This window comes from Xenopus laevis, chromosome 3S (genome assembly GCF_017654675.1).
Source record: "Xenopus laevis strain J_2021 chromosome 3S, Xenopus_laevis_v10.1, whole genome shotgun sequence".
NCBI lineage: Eukaryota > Metazoa > Chordata > Amphibia > Anura > Pipidae > Xenopus > Xenopus laevis.
Window position 1 is genome coordinate 45,252,540 of NC_054376.1, and position 21,343 is coordinate 45,273,882.

The 21,343-nt window shown below is 37.1% G+C and overlaps 1 protein-coding gene across 3 annotated transcripts; it reads left to right on the plus strand.

The window, feature by feature from the left end:
• The first annotated feature begins 4,922 nt into the window (after positions 1-4,922).
• Positions 4,923-18,465, plus strand: rergl.S (RERG/RAS-like S homeolog). Of its 3 annotated transcripts, none has more exons than XR_005966617.1 (5): positions 4,923-5,173; positions 6,348-6,401; positions 9,840-9,916; positions 15,539-16,300; positions 17,557-18,465. XR_005966617.1 is itself a non-coding variant. In XM_041588237.1 (4 exons), exons 1-4 carry the CDS (start codon positions 5,026-5,028, stop codon positions 15,965-15,967), a joined length of 708 nt encoding a protein of 235 aa, XP_041444171.1. In that variant the 5' UTR covers positions 4,923-5,025; the 3' UTR covers positions 15,968-16,620. The 3 variants fall into 3 exon arrangements, 1 of the variants encoding a protein (XP_041444171.1); XR_005966618.1 differs by having other exon boundaries at positions 15,539-16,020; XM_041588237.1 differs by lacking the exon at positions 17,557-18,465 and having other exon boundaries at positions 15,539-16,620.
• The last annotated feature ends 2,878 nt before the right edge of the window (positions 18,466-21,343 follow it).

The window sequence follows — 21,343 nt, forward strand, 5'->3', positions numbered from 1 at the left end:
TTGTATATTGGAAATGTTAAAGCCGTATCGATGGAAAGAGTGTGCGTTGGTTTACTTCTGACTGTGGTGTTAAGAGCATTGTAGTAGTCTTGTGGGTTTTCTGCTGGCCAGCCTTTTGGCTGCCGGTAGTGATTTAGCCATGTGCTCTACTCTTAACTGGCAGTTAGCGACCATGCGACCATGCGACAAAAAAAGTTGTCGCATGGTCTTTTATTGACCAATAGTCATTGGTCTTTTATTGACCATGCGACCATGCGACCATGCGCTTTTCGCTTGCTATTTGGCTGTTGGGAGAGATTTAGCCTTGCACTGTTTCATAGTTTGGGAGCATTTTTTGTCCCAGGTCTTGCATGCCAGTATTGCCTTGCGATCGTGGCATTGCGGGCACTGTATCTGTGGTCTCGTTGGTCCAATTTTTTTGCATAAATTATGAAAGCTGTGCTCTCATTGGTCAATTTTTTTGCATGCATAATGCAAGCTGTGCTGTCATTGGTCCTTTATTTTAAATTTTTGCATACCCCCACTGGCCCTCTCCCTATGTTGTTTAATGGATATGTTAAAGCGATGGAAAGTGTGTGCATTGGCTTTCTTATGAATGTGGTGTTAAGGGCCACGTAGTGATCTTGTGCTGTTTTCGCTGATCAGATTTTTGGCTGCCAGTAGTGTTTTAGCTATGTGCTCTACTCCTGACTGGCAGATAGGCTGGTGGTGACCATGCGAACCATGCATGCTGTGTCCAGATTAGTCAATGTTTTTGCATTAATAATGAAAGCTGTGCTCTCATTGGTCAATGTTTTGGCAGAAATTATGAAAGCTGTGCTCTCTTTGGTCAATTTTCTTGCATAAATTATGAAAGCAGTGCTCTCATTGGTCAATTATTTTGCATAAATTATGAAAGCTGATTCCTCATTGGTCAATTATTTCGCATAAATTATAAAAGCAGAGCTCTGATTGGTCAATTATTTTGCATAAATTATGAAAGCTGTGCCCTGATTAGTCAATTATTTTACATAAATGATAAAAGCTGTGCTCTCATTGGTCAATTGTTTTGCATAAATTATGAAAGCTGTTCTCTCATTGGTCAATTTTTTTTGCATAAATTATGAAAGCTGTTCTCTCATTGGTCAATTGTTTTGCATACATTATGTAAGCGGTGCTGTCATTGGTCCTTTAGTTTAATTTTTGCATACCCCCACCGGCCCTCTCCCTATGTTGTATAATGGAAATGTTAAAGCCGTAGCGATGGAAAGTGAGTGCATTGGTTCTCTTATGACTGTGGTGTTCAGGTCCATGTAGCAGTCGTGTGCTGGTTCCACTGACCCGCCTTTTGGCTGCTGCTAGAGATTTAGCCATGTGCTCTATTCCTGACTGGTAGTTCGGCTTGTGGTGACCATGCATGCTGTGCCCAGATTGGTCAATTTTTTTGCTTAAATTATGAAATCTGTGGTCTCGTCGGTCAATTTTTTTGCATAAATTATGAAAGCTGTGCTCTCATTGGTCAATTTTTTTGCATGCATAATGCAAGCTGTGCTGTCATTGGTCCTTTATTTTCAATTTTTGCATACCCCCACCGGCCCTCTCCCTATGTTGTTTAATGGATATTACAAAAAAAAGTCAAGAGATTTCCCTCCCGCCCCTAATTTGCTTATGCAAAATAGGATTTGGATTCAGGTCGGCCGAGAGCAAAGATTCTGCCGAATCCAAATTCTTCTGAAAAAGGCCGAATTCTGGCCTAATCCCGAACCAAATCCTGGATTCAGTGCATCCCTATTCAGAAGTACCTCTAGGGCTTTCTTTATGATGTATGTGTCTAACTTAATCCCATTAAGGGTATAAGTGGCCCAAATGTACAACCTTACATCAACATTAAATCTAATTTACCCAGTCCACCAATTTGTCCAGATCTTTCTGCATTGATGCCACATCCTGAATAGAAGTATATGGCCTGCATAGGTTTATGTTAAAGCTATCAGCATACAAATGCAAATTGCTTCCATTGGCCACCCCTAAGTCATTAATGACAAGGCCGGATTTCACAGATCTGCGGCCCGAGGCCGTATGGTACCAGCGCCGACCATTCGCGTGTGCATGCCCCCCGCAGGCTGCATGGTCCTAGTGCTGAATGCTGGCCATGTGCAACCCCTCCTTCACGAGCGTGCTCTTAAGCACCGGAGTACTGGGGAACTTTAAGTCCTTTTTACTTTACTTTTACTTCACTTTACTTTAATACGGGCCTGATTAATTAACAAAGTTAATAAAAGTGGGCCTAGTACAAAACCCTGCGGCTCCTCAATAGACCCATTTATAGAATGTTTCATTGACAACCACCCTCTGTACATGATCTGTATGATATGTACCTTGGACTGGGTACGGACCAGTATGACTGGTGCATAATCTCTAAAGTTCTTCCTAATATGTTGGTTCTATACAAATAAAGGATTATTTTCCATTATCCAGGAGTACTTTAAAAATACATGTGGCATTACATGTCATACATAAGGTTTATGAGTGGCTATTGAAAAATGTGTGCCAAAACGTTGTGTAAAATTTTAAGTAAACTGCTGCAATTCCTGCCCTTGGGTATCAGCATACTGGGCAGAAGTCATACAATACATCAATGTATTTCTCTCCTTTCCAAGAATCTAGTCCCCGGAGTTTTGCCTATTAGGTATCATAGATGAAGTAGTGCCATTACAGAAATCCAGAACACTTCTAAGGTCGATCCTTTTCTGATCATAACTTTGTAACTAAACTTTGTAACTAAAAACCCCTGTCTTTGTTAACACATGCATTTGCATATCTACTGAATTACTTAGACAGGGGCCCAGGGAATGTGCACTGACCCATTTGGATATGCCAGTAGCACTTCCCTTATACTTCTATATATTTTTACTTAGCAATGCGGGTGCTCCCACAACCCCCCTTTTGTATTTGCTCTTACAGCCTGGAGCTTTGGCTAAGCTTCTTGTGGCTTGTAGCACCCCCATACCCACCCCTATTAATTAATAGTGGCCCTATGCTTTTAACTGCACCATATTTATACATTTTTTTAAAAATGGGCTGTTGGTTTGGGCAATCACTCTCTCTTAAAAGCTGAAATTCAGCAGCGGGGGAGGATTTAGCCCTCAGACAGAAACCAAGGTTCAGCAGACTTTTACTTTTTACTTTACTAATGCTATTATGCAGAGAGACACAGGATCCTCAATGCTATGACTGGTAGGTAAACAAGTTAGGGACCGCCATATGGGGTTTACCTTGACGTGATATGGTGGCTTTTCAACTTTATGATAATAACTTTGTAACTAAAAACCCCTGTCTTAGTTAACACATGCATTTGCATATCTACTGAATTACTTAGACAGGGGCCCAGGGAATGTGCACTGACCCATTTGGATATGCCAGTAGCACTTCCCTTATACTTCTATATATTTTTACTTAGCAATGCGGGTGCTCCCACAACCCCCCTTTTGTATTCGATCCTTTTCTACGCAAAAAAACTAGTAATTATGAAGTGGATGAGCCCTATTCCACCCTCACTGCAGCAATGGATTGACTTAATCAGTGGTACATTACCATTAATCAAACTGACATACAATGCTAGGGGAACACCTGGGAAATTTGGGAAAATATGGGACCCTTGGATAGACATTAACCCCCATGCATCCCTTTCGGATGATTGATAATACTCTGAAATAATTGAGGTTATTTGCTAATTATTTCTCTATACATATAAAATACTTGTAAACGAAGCTGCATAAGTGTAAGGGCTCTTACACATGAGCGTTCCGACCTGCGCTCCCCTGCGTTCCGTTTTTTGGCGTTCAGCCGCAGGAGAGCGCAGGAATAGACGCAAGTCATTATTTGAAATGGGGCTGTACTCACTCAGGCGCGTGTAGGCGCCGAACGCAGGAAAAATGCAGCATGTTGCGTCTGAACCTGCGGTCGGCACCTACACGCGCCTGTGTGAGTACAGCCCCATTTCAAATAATGACTTGCGTCTATTCCTGCGCTCCCCTGCGGCTGAACGCCAAAAAACGGAACGCAGGGGAGCGCAGGTCGGAACGCTCATGTGTAAGAGCCCTAAAGCATATATGTGCTGTTTATTGTTTGTTTTTTGTTTTTGTTTAAAATGCAAAATAAAAACCTTTAAAAAAAAGAACTGCTGCACCTCAAGTTTACCCTATAACCATACCTGCCAACTAGAGTTGCCACCTGGCCGGTATTTTACTGGCCTGACCAGTAAAAATGTTCCTTGGTGCCAATGTTATTTATAGGAAAAAAACACAAAAATATAGGAAGGTTGGTATTTTTTTCCAGAAAAGGTGGCAACCCTACTCCCAACTGTCCAGTTTTCAGCTGGACAGTCCCGCTTTTGACAGCTCAACCCGTCCCGACTTTCTCTGCACTGAACAGCCAGAAAAAGAAACAAAGTTTCTAACTTAATTGGCTTTCGGCGCCAACTTTTTTGTCCCTCTTTTTTTTTTATCCTGACAATTTTTATTAGTTTTCAACAATACAATCATTATATGGTATATAATGGTTCAAAACATTGCACTCATTACATTAGCCAAAATAATATACACACAATTAAACAAACAAACAAACAGAAAAGAAAAATAAATAAATAAAGAAAGGGTAGGGGTAGTGTAACCTTTATTATATCTGCATGACTCTCAGGGTAATTACCATTCATAAAATACATATAAGCTGTAAATAAACTAGATATTGACCTTAGACATCCAAACTTTTTGAGCTTCCAAAACTGTTTTTTTCCCCCTTAAATTCATAAATAAAATGTACATACACATGATTTGTTATGTTTTAATATAATAACATAGTAGAAAAAGTGCCATCGATAAATAGTTTTGTCCTTTTCCTGTTATGCTTACAGAACCCCATTCTAGAAAACGAATGGTACATTCCATTGAAATGCCTTTGCTGCTGCTGCTACGCATAGGCTCATTCCCAGTCAGTGCTTGAGGAGGGCACATCTTACAGGGCTCTACTGTGGAGTCTGATCTGCAAATGGTGCTAAAAATCCCTCTGCGCAGATCTGTCAGCCTCAGCCCTGAGCATCACTCCTCTGCAGCTCCAGCAGAGATGACTGGACCCACCACACTGAAAATGGAAGCAAATATCCTGGTCCTTGGTGCAGAGGGAGTGGGGAAATCAGGTAAGGATGTAAATATGTCCAAACATATACAGAGTTATGACATGTCTCTTTATATACATCTCTAAACCACTAAGGGGAGACCTTTTGCTTCAAGAAAAAATAAGTTGCCAAGAACACAAACTCAGATGTATGACTTATTTTTCTGTTTATTTGCACACATTTGTCCTCATTTTACTGTGTAGAAAAAATGCCAAAATTACTCTAGGGTAGTGATGTACATTAACAGACTATCAGAGGATGCTGTGTATTGTAGTTTTAAAAAAGCTAGTGGGGCACAGTCCTGGCAAGCAATCAGCCCTGGCAAGCAATCCCTTTGTTTTTTAAAAGTGCTGTTTAATACATTTCCTTGTATGTATTTTGTGCGAATCAGGTATAAACTCTTTTTCAATGTTAAATGTGCCAGTGAAGATTTCGCATTTTATAAGGTAAAATTAGTGTCACTGGGTGCAATACATGTGCCTCCTGTTAATTGTTGTTCCCTTCCCGTTAGGTTTTCTATTTATCAGGATATTGCAGACTGGTCTGTTAACCTGATGACTTATTTATTTGAGATAGGGCAGGTGGTTGTACCATTACAGAGAGTCTTTTTTAAAAGGGTAGGGTGCGCTATTAATTGCTGATAAATTAAATCCCAGGGACCTGTATAGGGAGACAATATATAGAGTACGTTTGTACGATATACGTTTATTCAAAACACCAAACATGTGAGTAGTTCCATAGAAAATCTGTAAAGGTTCTCTTCTGGGCGTACTACTCTATATATTGTCTCCCTATACAGGTCCCTGGGATTTAATTTATCAGCAATTAATAGCGCACCCTACCCTTTTAAAAAATTCATATTTGAACACAGTGGACAGGTGGATCCACAAAAACCAGCGGTGCAGCTTTATCACACATATTTGGGTGACCGCGCAAACCTCAACTCCATACCGCACAAATTACAGAGAGTCTGTTACCTCAAATTGGGTAACAGGCCAAATGCAGAATAACCATCCTTGAACCACCCAGAGGCTGTCATAGGCAGCTGGGTCTTGTAGTTTAGTGACAAATAAAGGGTTGCACGTTAGCAATTCCAGGACTAGAGCAGAGCAGGGGTAATGAAATCTAATCTTGTTTATTTATCATACACTTTGTTCTTCCATGTGTTTGTAACATTTATTGTGTTCATTTCTAGCACTAACTGTAAGGTTTTTGACAAGACGCTTCATTGGAGAGTATGGGGAGCTTGGTAAGTATCCACTTGACAAGACACATTTCTCTCTGTACATTTAGGGGCTGATTCACTAACTTAGAGTGAAGGATTCGAAGTAAAAAAATTTTGACCATCGAATGGGCTACTTCGACCTTCGACTGCGACTTCGAATCGAAGGATTCGGAGTAAAAATCGTTTGACTATTCGACCATTCGATAGTCAAAGTACTGTCTCTTTAAAAAAAACTTCGACCCCCTAGTTCGGCATCTAAAAGATACCGAAGTCAATGTTAGCCTATGGGGAAGGTCCCCATAGGCTTGGCTAACTTTTTTTGATCGAAGAATATTCCTTCGATCGTTGGATTTGAATCCTTTGAATCGTTCGATTCGAAGGATTTAATCGTTCGATCGAAGGAATTATCCTTCGATCGAACTATCTGCGCTAAATCCTTCAACTTCGATATTCGAAGTCGAAGGATTTCAATTCCTAGTCGAATATCGAGGGTTAATTAACCCTCGATATTCGACCCTTAGTGAATCAGCCCCCTAGTTTATGATCTTACTAAGGGGGAAATCCAGCCAAATACCCCCCTTCCAATTTTTGGCACAATGAAGGTATATGTAATTCTAAGCATAATTCCATTATAATTAAAACTTGCTGCTGATTGTAAAGGTATTTGTACTAGTATGTAATTGCTATTAAAACAGTATTTGTGCTATTCCCTGCACTGCTGGCCCTGTATACATATAACATTGAAACTATTTAGCAAGCCGGCTCTCCTATAGCCAATACTCAATTTTCCACAATGCCGTGAAAACCTCTCTGATGTTCTTTCTTCATAAATCCCTTCAATGAGTATGCAAAGCTTTGTGGGAACTGGAGATTTGGGTAGGGGAGCTGACATTATGTCATTAGCAATCCTGCATAAATTGCAGAGTGTAGTTCCAATGCTCCTTACTGTCTATCATAGGGCATAGGGACCTGCAGCAATTCTCCTACTTGCAAGTGCAAGAAAAAAAGTGTCGATTGCACCTGTTTTTTGTAATTTACCCTGCATGTAGTAAATGATTCCTACAGCATTTTGAATTACACCATCATGCCATACTATACACACTATTCACACACACTATTCACTCTCAAAAAAAGATGTAATTGTGAGGGTGCAATTTTGTTTTTTTATACTCCACACTCTTACTATTATAATTAACACTACAAGTAACAAATACATATGTAATATACCTATACTCAACTTCAGTATCTAACACATGATTAACTTCCCTTAAATTAGTAGTAATCCCCTCTCTTTTCTATTATTATGCATTAAAATAGCAGCAACTTCATTATGCTGCACGGTGGTGTGTCAGGGGCTGAAAGCAACACCAGTATTGTATTGTAGTGCAATAATTCGATAATGTCGATTTTGTCAAGTTTTTTTTTCAATCTGATTTTTTCGAGAAAAATTATTAGTAAATTCTTGGATGGGAGTTAAGTTGAGTTTGTTTTAATGAAAAAGGTGAGTTTTAGTAAATAACCCCATGCATGGTAAATTTAAAAATTCAAATTTTTTTTTAAACTCAAATCGAATCTGGACAAATCCCTAGTTGAATTACACTAAGATAAACTCGAAATTCAAATTTAAAAATTAAAATTTTCAATTCGACCCTTAATTAATCTGGCCCTAAGGGGCTGGAAATCAATTTGGAGTTGTTTGGTGGACTTTTAAAATTATTAGTTTTTTGATGAAAAAATTTGAATATAATTTGATTCGAGTTAGCAGGTCGGATCTATTCACCTGAATTTTAAAATTTCAAATGTTTTAATACATTTCAATTGGTCGTTTTCTTCCAATTTCGAGTTTATGGGAGTTTTTATAAACTCCCATAAACTCTAAATTCGACCCTTGATAAATATGCCCCCACTGTCCCTTTAAGAATTCAAATTTGACTATTCTCCATCTAAAACCTGCTGAATTGTTTTTTTAGCCTATGAGGGACCTCCTACAATCAATTTGGAGTCATTTGGTGGACTTTTGGAAATCACATTTTTTTTTAAAAAAAAATTTTGGTAAAAAAAACCTCAAATCGAATTTGATTTGAATTCAATTCGAGTTTGCAGGTTGATCCTATTCAACCGAATTTAACACATTTTTAATATATTTTGATTGGTCATTTTTTTTCCGAATTTCAAGTTTATGAGAGTTTATGGGAGTTTTTATAAATATGAAAATATATGTTAAATTATATATATGTATATATTATATATATGTTAAATAAACATGTTTTATTCCTCTTACACATCTGCAGTTATATAGTACAAATAAGTTGATTCAGCACCTGTGAAGAAACAGCCATACTACTTGCTGTTGCTAAGGAAAAATTTTTAGGCATTAACTCTAAAATCAGCTTTTTTCTAATCGCTATGGATACTGTTGTTATTGCAGTCTGTGGGGTATGACTTGGGTGGAGTAAATGGTAGCTACTGCCCATATAATAATGAATTATATGCCATAATAACATCTATTGAAATTGTTCTAAGGTACTGTAGCTTTAGGGATAATGGCACATGGGACTCTTTCTTAGACAAGCTTTTTAGTAGCCAGAATATGCCTTCTAGCAAGAGTCAAAACAGTATATGGTTATCAACTTGTATTCTAATATTTCCCATCATTTATACTATGAATGATGAAAAGCTAAACATATTTTTATTGTTTCCACTGTTACCAAAGCTAGCTCCTATCTCAGGAGTGTTCTCATAAACATTTTTATGCACATAGGTGTTCATGAACTTTTGCAGTACAATTCCATTGATTCTGTCCCCTTATAGAGGTTAATATATATCCTACAGGGAGAAGTGGCTTTACCAACAATTTAAGATTTGCCCCCATCTACCCAAGAAAAAAACCTTCGGTTTTTCTGATGGGGAATCATGTTTTATACATTCTTTGGGTTTGGACCATATTGTGGCTCTTGTTTTTTGGACAACAGCTATTAGCAATGTCTATGAGATGCTGGGACGTATGGGCCACCAACATCTTAAAAGTCAAAAGCTGGGTATCCCAGAAAGTTAATTTCCATAGGTGCTATTTCTGTGACACAGTGGAACTTAGCACGGGCACCTCATTTATCTACAATGCAGATATTGAATTTCCTACACATTGTCTGGGAGACATCAGTAACGTTATTACTGAGCATGCTGTATCTGCTCTTCCCTACATAAAACCATAATATCATAATGTCACTATATTTAGATGTATCTGATCATTTCAAGAAACTGCCTAATTCACTTAGAAACCAAAGAATAACATCATTTATCTTCAGAATGCATCACAGACCACATATTTTCCACTATAACAAACTTTGTGAAAATGAACAAAAGCAGATGTGGGAGACTTGTAGGAAGCAGATCAGCAGAACATACTGCATATACTAATGAAACTGTTTAGCTATATAATAGCATGACTCTTTTTTATTGCAGAATCAATATATAGTCACAGTGTCTGTGTGGATGGGAAGGAAGTGATATTTAATATCTGGGATTTTCCATATTCAAAGGTGAGGCTTTTTATGCATATCAGACTGTTAAAGAAGAGGGCCCTTTATTTTTTGGCATTTTAGTTAATAGACCACTCTAAATCAATTGTATTGTCAGATTTTCAAATAAGATGAATATTAACTATAAGCATATTCAGGTTTATTAATGATAACGTATGATTATTTTACTCAATAGAATACATACTCATGATTGATATCATGCATATTTGATTAATCATATAGTGTTGAGTAATGAATGTTATATTTTGTTTTATATAAATTAATGTTTAGTTGGTAAGAAACTTCTGTTCTGAAAAGGATGTTTTATCAAACTCCTAACACAGGTGTATAACCTTTGTGCTTAAAGCAAATCTCAAAGATTGTATATTCCTTGGTGTCTGTGTGAATAAGATGAGAACACCTTGAAGGATTTTACAAACTATCCACAGTATAGAGCACACCTGTTTGAGAGGGTAATAATTAATCAAGGACAAACCAACTTTGAATGGCTAGTGTGTTCACAAGTATATTGTATGTGTACTGAAGGTATTAAGGAGTTACACAGCATTGTTCTAGTCTGAAGCAATGTCAAAAATAATGTGTAACATCAAATTAAGAAAGGTCAAAGGCTATTATGTATTTTTTAGATATTTTTAGGTCACAATGTTTGAGGCAATAGTGCCATCTACAGGTAGTGTAGGACATCACGCCCAGGGGTAAATGATTGACATTTTACAAAATATTTAGATTAAATGGTGATAGTTTAACTTTTGGAGACTACCCTTCAATTCCAATTGGTTAGTTAATTAATCCCAGGGGTTGAGTTTTAGACAGAAAGGAGGGATAAATTAGGAGACACTGGGATACTAAGGGGAATTAAAAAAAAAGAAACTAAAGAAGGATAAGAAAGGAGGGCTAACTGAAGAAGAAATAGTCTACATCTGAAAGAAAGAGAAAGGAAAGAAATCTAAAACTACTTGGAGACTCTAACTATAAGAAGACTCATTCTTCAACTAAAAAGAAAAAAAGAACCAGTGGGTTTTAAAGATCCAGAAAGTGAGATCAGGGCATCCAGAAAGTGAGATCAGGGTGACATCACAGGCCAGTGAAAACTCTACATGTGGTAAATATAAATTTTTGTTATACTTTTTCTCGATTAAGTTGTATGCTTGGATATTTATTATTCCTATGTGTATTATAGTCATACCCTAAACATTGACTTTCCCAAAATTGCAAACTGGGAATAATCTGTTTAATTTGGGTCCATTTTATTTTTCATTAATATATATGATATCCAAGTTAATGACTTAATGGGAAAATAAAAGATTGAGGGTAGAATTCCTTAAACAGACCAGATCAGTCACATATTCCTCCTTTGATTCCAATACCTTATTATTAATAAGAGTGTATATTGTCTTGTGGATGCTTGCCATATTGATGATTTTGGTCTTATCAATTAATATCTGTTGATACATTTTATCTTGTGTTTATATCAAGAAGTATTTGGTGGATTTTAAAAGAAGTGATAATTTGATTTGTTATTATTATATATAAATAAATAAATTATTTTGTTAAATAGTTGTCCTGATTTTTCACCCTTTGTACCAATTGATTGGGAAAGCTCGATATCGAATTCAGAGTTGGGCATATATTATTTAAGACTCCTCCTGTTTATTACTTATAAGGAGCCTTAAATTCTTTTAAATAATTTTATATAATTTCATTAAATATTCGCACAAATAGCCCGACAGTATTAGCTGTCAAATTCCTTCCAATGCAGAATTATACAGGGCCATAGCCCTGTAACCCATGTCAACCCATCAGATGTTTGCTTTTATTACTGTTACTTTTTTAGACTGGCGAAGGCTGATTGCTGATTGGTTAAAGGGTTCAAATGATATTTACCCATGTTTGTTCATAATGCTGCGAAAAATTTTAATTGGCTCTGGATAAATGAATTCAGGGGTACTAGTCAGACCTTGATCAAATATCCCAAAATATTTATTTCAGTGTGAATATTGCCTGTGTTGCTCTATCCTTAAAGGACATGTCAACCCAAAAAAAAAATAATAATAAAAAGCAAACATAATCTAAGCAATTTTGCAATATATATTCATTACACATTTTCTATGGTTTTTAAATTATTTGTATTTGTATTGCTTTTGAAAGCAGTATTTAACAATATTTAATAAATCCATATTGTAACATTGCCTATAATTGCGTTATCTTTTATTAGACAAAAAATTATTTTTTGGGTTGACATGCCCTTTAAGGATCATGACACATCGTTTACCAGATGCCCCTTTTTTGGGTTGCTTCAGAACTGGACACTCTCTTCTAATGTCAATAGAGAGTTTTCATTTATATGTACATTTTAAAAGCATCTGTAGGCACCCTGGCAACCTCATGCTGGCAGTGGTTTGCTTAGAATTCAATGCCACAGCCGTTTGCCCTAAACTTCTTTTACTGCTAACTGACCGCCACTCACCCTCACTCACTATACGCAACACTTTCCAGTGTTCATGTTCATGAGTGTATGGATTCTTAACTCATTAACAGGTGTATTGACATCAATGCTCATTCAAAAGAGAAAATTCAATAGAAATGATCCCTATAGAGATGCCTTCAGTTTCATCTTGCCCCTGTGTGCATGATCACGGCCTGATATCCATTAGGGTGCATGCACATACGAAGTCCTTGACTTATCAACTGTTAAAGAAAGGTTTTATGTACAGGGGTGATTTGTACCTTGTCCCATATTTGCATATATGAGCATATTCCATATGTATTTATTAATATTATGCAGGCAGCATGGATATTTGAGGCCATTATTGTTTCTGGCCTACAGTTTTCATTACTCCTCCCTGCTCCTGTTTAATAAAGTAGATACTGTGTATTTTTACCAGCAACACTGGTAAAGAAATAAACAACTCTGATATATTTAGGGGCATATTTATCAAGGGTCCAATTTTAAATTTATGGGAGTTTATAAAAACTCCCATCAACTCCCATCAACTCGAAATTCGGAAAAAAAAAAAGACCAATCGAAATTTATTAAAAAATTAAATTGTTTTAAATTCAGGTGAATAGGATAAACCCGCAAACTTTATTCGAGTTTTTCACCAAAAAAATAATAATTTATAAAAAAATTATTTTACATTTTTTTTTAAAAGTCCACCAAATGACTAAAAATTGACTAAAAATTTACTGTAGGAGATCCCCCTTAGGCTAAAACACCATGTCGGCAGGTTTTAGATGGCTAATAGTCGAATTCAAATTCTTAAAGCGACAATACATTTTGATTTTTTTTTTTAAAACTCAAATCAAATTTGGACTATTCCCTAGTTGATTACACTAAAATAAACTCTAAATTCACATTTTAAAAATAAGAATTTGCAATTCGACCCTTGATAAATCTGCCCCTTAGAGTACTATAGTACTTTTAACCTATAATATTGTTTCCTGGAACTAGTAAACTGGGTTAAAACATGGCTAAAAAACTATACTGATACAGTCAGTCCCAGTGGTACTATGTCTATTAAATTAGTGGTTTTTCAGAGACCATATATTTAAACTTCAGTTGGAAAATAGCTGGATTGTGTACAGTGTTTTTTTTTCATAATAAGTTCTACAGAGACAGGGGACCTAGTAATGCAGTAGTCTGTAGAGCTAACAGAACACAGTACTGTAGTGAAAGATTTGTTGACACACCTACCTCTGTTATCTTAATTCAGAGTGATTCAGAAGGTGCATGCAAAGACTAATGACTTCAAATGCAGCTTCAATGAGGAAAATCTGGGTTTAAAAGGGCACTGTATTGGATTCATTTTATGGTACAGCCTACATGCAGACTGTTTCCGGTAATGCCATTCTTGGAATGTTCATTTACAGCCTTGGTCAGTTGTCCTTGCCCCACTATCGCAACCCTATGCTGCTTTATTGCAGTGGGATATTAAAGGGATTCTGTCATGATTTTTATAGTGTAGTTGTTATCTTTAAATGACACTGTTTACACTGCAAATAATTCACTCTACCATGTAAAATCTATTTTTTTAGTTGTAATATTGGTGTAATATTGTTTCTCCTAGTCAATGTACCTGAAGGAATTTTTACGATTGAGCACTCTTCTTATATCTACCAGGGAACTGTTATCTGGTTACCTTCCCATCTGGTTACCTTACCACTGAAGTTTATCAGAGCACAAGTCACATAACTGGGCACACCTGGGAAACTGACAATATGCATAGTATCATGCCAGATTTCAAAATTAAAGTGATACTGAAACTAACATTTTTCTTTTCAAAATATTAATCTATATAAAAGTTTTTCACTAATTTTCACTGCTTTTGTAAGTAATTGTCCCTTGAAGTTCCTAAATCTGACTGTTTTGCCAACCTGACTGTCCCTTCTAAACCTGTCAGTTAGAGTTTCTAATGCCAACAGTCTACTGCTTCACAAACATGGCAGTAATGTAAAAGCATCAGGCAAATACATTTATGGCACAATTATAAATAGCATTCAAAGACAATGTTATGATACATAAGAAAATAATCTTTTTAATTATCTAAGTATCTCTATAAATATAAAAAAATCTGTTTGATCTTTTGAAAAGCTAATTTCAGTGCAGACGTCTGCTGGAGCAGCATTTTGAAAAAAAAACATGTTTTCCCGTGACAGTATCTCTTTAACTGTTCAGGAGTGCTGGGGGAGGTTATAAGAAAGGGTAGTTCTCAGGCAAGCAATAAGTATTGGAAGCACTGGTAAAAATTACATTTATGTGGACTTTGCATAAATCTGCCCTGGGTAGTTTACTATTTATGTTTTAAAAAAAGTCTTGTTTGCAGTGGTGCAGCCTATCAGACATCCGATCACTGTACCATTAATATGTGGTTGGAATAGTGGCTATATTTTCCTGTCCTTGCAGCCAGCAGTATAACATCCATAGCTGTTTGACATTTGATCTTTAGCAGCCCAAGTAAAGATTTCTTATAGAAAAAAGTGCCCTCACCACAATATTGGGTCCCGCAGGTGACACTTGCAGTCGGGTTAGATAACAGCAAAGACACAGTCAGGCAGTTGCATGTCTGGGCTCCTGGGGTGGCAATGAATGGGCCCCCATTGACATAACATTAGACATTTGAAAAATTGGTATTTAATGTTTGTATATCTACTTCATTTACATGTATTTATTAGCTGTAGCCCCAATTTCTTTCTAACATTTGTGTATGCCCCCCCCCAATCAGAACAAGTTTATAGATCTAAAAATTATATTTTATATAGGCAGCAAACGACACATGCCTAGGGTGGCTGCATTGGGTGGTGGGGACATTGGGAGTAGAAAAAACAAAAACTTAAGTTGTTGTAGGTAGGGAGGAGGTACCCCTTTCTTGCAGGTGTGCTGATTGGAATGGCTACATGACATTCATTGCTCTTAGGCTTCTTGAGGAATTGTCACTGTCTTTGCTGTACACTGATGCTAATGTGCAAAAAGTGGCGCTTACACTATATATGATACCTATGTATGTTCAGCTGCATGTTTAACTGGCAGTGGGACAGAGAATGCTGTGGACTAATGAACATGCATCATTTATCTTATTAGTGAAACTGTAAATTAAATTTGTGCTGGTCTTGTTTTCTTTCAAGGATCCAACTGAGGAGAGCTGTGCTGAGGAAGAAAAGCGTATGCAGTGGGCTGATGGCTATGTCCTTGTGTATAGTATATGTGACAGAGCCAGTTTCAATGTCATCTGCCAAACAATCCAGCTTATTAAAGCAGCAAAAGACTGTCTAGGAACAGAGAAACTTCCCATTGTAATTGTGGGAAACAAACGGGATCTCCATCACCTACGTGTTGTGTCTAGTGAAGAGGGCAGGCTTTTAGCTCTGTCTATGGACTGTGACTTTTATGAAGTTTCAGCAGCTGAAGCATACCATGGTGTTCTTATGGTTTTTCATGGGTTAGTGGACAAGATTCGTGAATCCAAGCTGGTTATAAAGAAGGGTATGGGAATACGTGGCATTGTAAAGAGCATGTCTGCAGTGTTCGCGAGAAGAAGAACAGATTCTCTGTGATGCCTCTTACACATGGCTTGTAGATTCACATGATTTCAAATCCTGTGGTGCAGGTGCCTTTATTAACAAGACTATGCCTATATATATTGCATTTGAGTCATTGATTGTTCTAACAGTATTTATAGGGCTATTGTGTTGAATATAATCAGCTTGATATTCAGTGGATGTTTACTGTAGAACAACAGCTGTCACTGTGAGATAAGCTAATGTACCGCATCAAAGCAATCACAGATTCACAATGTTTCTGCATCAAGGACCACTTTGCAACATTCATCATTATATTTTGTGTCTACTCGTTGATGGGAAAAACAGTCACTTTAATGATCCCCTGTTGTGAGTACCACTTCAGACATAGAAATGCTAATCATAATAGCCTGACTCAACAAGCCCCTACTGAATTGTAAAGGCTTTGCTGGAATCTACAACTGTATAAATGTATTACAGTATATGTAGCAGGGTGGAAAGAATGGCACTCTCTGAAACCAGATGATAGCACATGTATATTTTCCACTAATGTTTTTATGCACAAACCCAAGATTTGCTTTCCTGAATTTTCCTAGGGTGATACAGTTAACTACTGTAAAAATACATTTTTATAATACACAAAAGCCATGAATATCCTGTAAATTATATCCTTATAAACGGTGAGTTCTGATGTCATCAGTTATAAACAGTGAGTAGTGATGTCAATTCTGTCTCATGACGCACTGAAATTTGTGTATTATAATAAATAAAGTACCCCCAGTTGTAAAATACGAGGATATTAGAAGTTACCTCGGAGTTCCATGACCTGTATAAAAACACTCGGCCTTCGGCCTCGTGTTTTTATATGGTCATGAAACTCCTCGGTAACTTATAATATCCTTATATTTCACAAGAGGGGGTACTTTATTCACTATATAATGCTACTGTATACACAGCACTATTTATTTTTCCAGTACTGTAATAGTACAACCAGGGGGACAAAAGATTGAAATGAAAAAAAATATACATTAATAAAGCTTAGGTTCCGCAAGGGGGAATGCAATTAAAAGTCACAAGCATTATTTAAAATGGCGCCTTTGCGAATATTTAGCAATGTAAAATCAGTTTCTGGCAAATATTACATTGAGCATTTTCGCTAAGCAAAGGTTTAGTGTTAACAACTGCTCTGGAGTTTTTTTAAAATATTTTGTTACAAAAAAGGTTTTGCGATTGCGAAATGTTATTACATCCACTGCAAACATTCACAAAAAACATTTGTTCGCAAACTTTGCAATGAAGTTGTTGAGGTCTTTATTCAGTCAAGGACGCAAACATGGTCGCTAACATTCACAAGCATCTTTGCGCATGATTTTTGCAAAACATATTACATTCCCCCGACAGTCCATGACAAAACGAAAAACGCCCGCATGTAATACAAGGCACTTAATTTGCCCAGTAACTAATGGCAACCAATAATATATTTGCTTTTAAACAGGTGACCAGTAAATGCTACGTGCTGATTGCTTGCTATAGGTTACTGCTCCTGGGCAAACTTAGTGTTTTCTTTTACATAACCGCCTAATTAGTCAGTCTTGATGCTCATATCTTTTTCTTTCTTCTAACAGGCAAGATCAGAATTTCCACTAGGTACAACGGATATTTGTTTAAACAGGGAGTCAACCTGCCAGCAAGACCCTATTGTTTTATGAAGGAATTTGCACTACATCTGATTTTGGCATTGGATGGGACATGTTTTCTGTTTTGTTCATCCAATGCTATCTCCAGAGATTTGCTACAGTGGTTTTGCAGACTCGTCTTGGAGAATTCCACTGTTCAATCATCGCATTCATTCTGGGATAATGCTTCCAGTTCCATGTCATGCAAAAGGCATTACTACAGAGCTTGGAACTGTTCTGCATTCCACGATTGTGTGGACTCTGCAACTTTGTTCTCTCCAACATAGACATCACTGTTATAGATTAGATTTTGAACTGTGTTGTGCTTTTTCAGATAATACATTGTTATATGAATGTAAAAGAATGATGGAGGGCATCACTGAAAATCATCTATGGGTAACACCACAGAGAACTTGCTTTTGCAGGTCATTATCATCATTTTGGGATTGGACAAAAAAATTGTGGTCTACAATCATTGTAAATTATACACACATTTCTGTAAACTCTGTAAATAATGTATGTTGTTTTATGTTTGGAACAAAGTGAAATCTTCATGTTTAATTATACAAAATCTTGCGTGTAATGAACTTGAGATGTGTGCTGTAAGTATCTGTTGCAAATATATAAATGTACACATCATTATAGATTACTAGTTACTAGTGGGAGGCTAGTTCAGGAAGTGTACTTTAAAAAAGGAATGTTGGATTGGTAGAGTTGTGTGCAACTTAAATGCTTTCCCTTACAAGCCTTTGGGGTAGGTTATGATGTTAACCTGCTAGGTTAATGACCTCACCAAACCAGAGGTTCTTAAAGGAGAAGGAAATCTACCGAAGCAGTTTATTTTACCACTTCAGTAAACAGCTCTAGAAGCTCTCTCTGTTTGTTTAGGATATCAGCTGCCATATTGGTGTGACATCACTTCCTGCCTGCTCACTCATAGCTCTGGGCTCAGATTACAGCAGGGATGGGGGAGAGGAGCAAACTGAGCATGCTCAAGCCCTAGCCCTGAAGGTTTCAGCTGAAAGAAGGAAGTCTGATACAGAAGCCCATGTATGTGCTGTGCTGTGTTTCTTTTGACAGAGGACTCAGAGCAGCATTACTTTGAGGGTTTACTGGTGTATTTATATAACTCTTATAAAACTTACTTAATTTTAGCCTTTCCTTCTCCTAAAAAATATGTATGACCAGTTTAAGTGCTTTTCTAGACATTTTCTGTTATGCATTTACAATTGCATAAACAGTACATGAAGTGTCTAAGTCTGCCTATGTTTAAGATACTAGAATCTGTAGGATGTTTCAGTATTCAGGGCCTGGCGTAATCCTTATAAACAGATCCAGCTGCTAATGCAAACAACTCATGCCATGTCATATGTCATGGGAAAGGAAAATATGAAGATGTGAATATTATAAAATATAGTGTTGTGCATCTGAGCTATAGTTTCCCTTTGGTATATGTTTGACTCATACATGTAAGTGGTAAGTAGCTTCTCTTCTTCGTTGTATTTAAAGGAGAATAAAGCTTAACTAAAGAAGTAGGCTGCAAATGTTGTACATTATGGTTTGGACTTCTGTACCAGCCCCAGGCAACCACAGCCCTTTAGCAGGGAAGATCTGTGTCTCCAAAGATGCCCCATTAGCCCCCCCCTTTTTTCTTTTCTGCTGATTCACTGCACATGCTCTGTGCTGCTGTCACTTACTGATCATAGGGACCAACTCAAAATATACAGTACACATCGATTATAAATGTCACTATATAAGGTTGCTTTGTAATTAATATAGATATCTCCTACATAAAATCAGCCCTGTAACATCAGCTTATATTACAGACAAACCTCATTTTGGACAACGACTAAGCTTAGCTTCAGAGCACACTGAGCATGTGAGTGTTACAGACACTTTACAAGATGGTGACCCCCTGTGAGAAGTCCTGGATCATTGCTGCTATTGGGAAGCTGTAACTTTAAGCTAGTGCAATAAGTTTAACCATATAAATTTTTAAGTTTTAGTTCTCCTTTAAATGCAATCCTATTTGGACTGATGATAAACAGGGATACTGGTGTACAAGTACAGACAAAGTACTGTTTTTATTTTTTTATATTTTTTTGCTGACAAAATTGTAAAAAAAAATGTATACCAAGTGCTATTTACAAAATCCACTTGACATTTTCCCATAAAAAGCAACAGTGCTCTAATGGTATGGTAAACATACGCCTTAGGAGAACAATGTCACTGGTTATGAGAAAATAGTTGTTGTGACAATGAGTAGTGAAACCAACTTTTAAAAACCCTGACTAAGTCTACATAATGCCGCCATGACAGGGATGTTTATCCACACTGGAGCTGGAAATTCACAACAGGATTTCTGTTTCTGGCATGTTTAAAATTGTGAATGAGTCTGAAAGCAAAGCTCTAGACATCTGGGAGTTTATACCTTTTGCTCTCTCTAGATTTAATTTTCCTAATGTCTTTTGTTTTGTTTGTATTTACTAATTTTAATGGAAGCCAGTTGCCAAGAAAATGGTATGTTGCAGTTAAATACAGTTGACTTTACTGTAATTTTCCCTGCAGAACTTTGATAGATTGGAAGCACAAAATGGATTGCAAATAGAAAATCTCTAAGGAATCAGAGAAGGAGAAAAACAAATGTTAGAAGTACTTAGTGTTTCCAAAATAGCCCCAGGATTAATATGCAACTTATTTCAATCAAGAGTTGTTCTTTCATTTCACGAGTTTTGCCTTATCAGTTTCTTTAGAAAGTTTTTAGAAGCATTTCCTATGTGATTTCCAAGGTTCTGGGATGTTTAAATGCTTTTAATGTACACTGGCTCAAGCCATAAGGTGGGGCTGCAATTGTCGGCACATTAAAGGCACCCAGCTTCTCCTTCTCTCTCTCTCTCTCTCTCTGTTGCCTAGCAGTCATTCTTCTCTGGAAGGATGTCTCTACAGCAGCCTCCCCAGTGACACACAGTCACCATCACACCCTTAATTATTCTTCCTTGTCACCCAGGACCTCTTTTCTCCTGCCCTTGTAATGAAGCAACCCATATACTCTTTGCAAAGCCTTTGTCTTGCCAGCAGTTTCCATAGCACCAGGACACTTGTGGTCTCCCTGTCAACTAACACAGATATTTTGTGTGATGATTACTAGTGGTCACCACTGTTGGTGCCATTGTGCACTATATAGCAGATAGCACCAGAGGTGGGCCGCTATACCAATGCAGTGGGACCAGAGTCAGTCTCTGTGTAGAGGGTCTGGGCCGTTCCATTTACCAACACTCTTTGTAATCTATCCTTCAAACAATACTATGTTCCAGAACAATAATCCATAATTTAAACAGTAACCATCAGTGTGGTACTTTATCAAACTATTAAACAAAGTCTAAGTAGATCATATCCACTGTCATCCCAAAGTCATGTTTTTTGCTCACCTCCTCATAAAATGCAATTTAATAAGTCTGGTAAAAAGTTTTGTGTATGAAACCATTCTGGCACAAACTTGTAGTCAAGTATCTAATCACCCCTTCCAAAATCCTCAATTGTGTAGACAGTCAAAAAATAGCAGTTCAGAATTTCTGCAAATGTAGTGCAGTGTTCAAAGTGCAATTCTCACATGCCAATGACAATTTTTTACCCACAATGCAGAGTTTTCCCCAGATTTCCAGTGTAACTGTAGCCACATGGGAAGTGAGCAATGCATCAAAATGAATGCAATTACATGTGAGCATTTGTACACAAA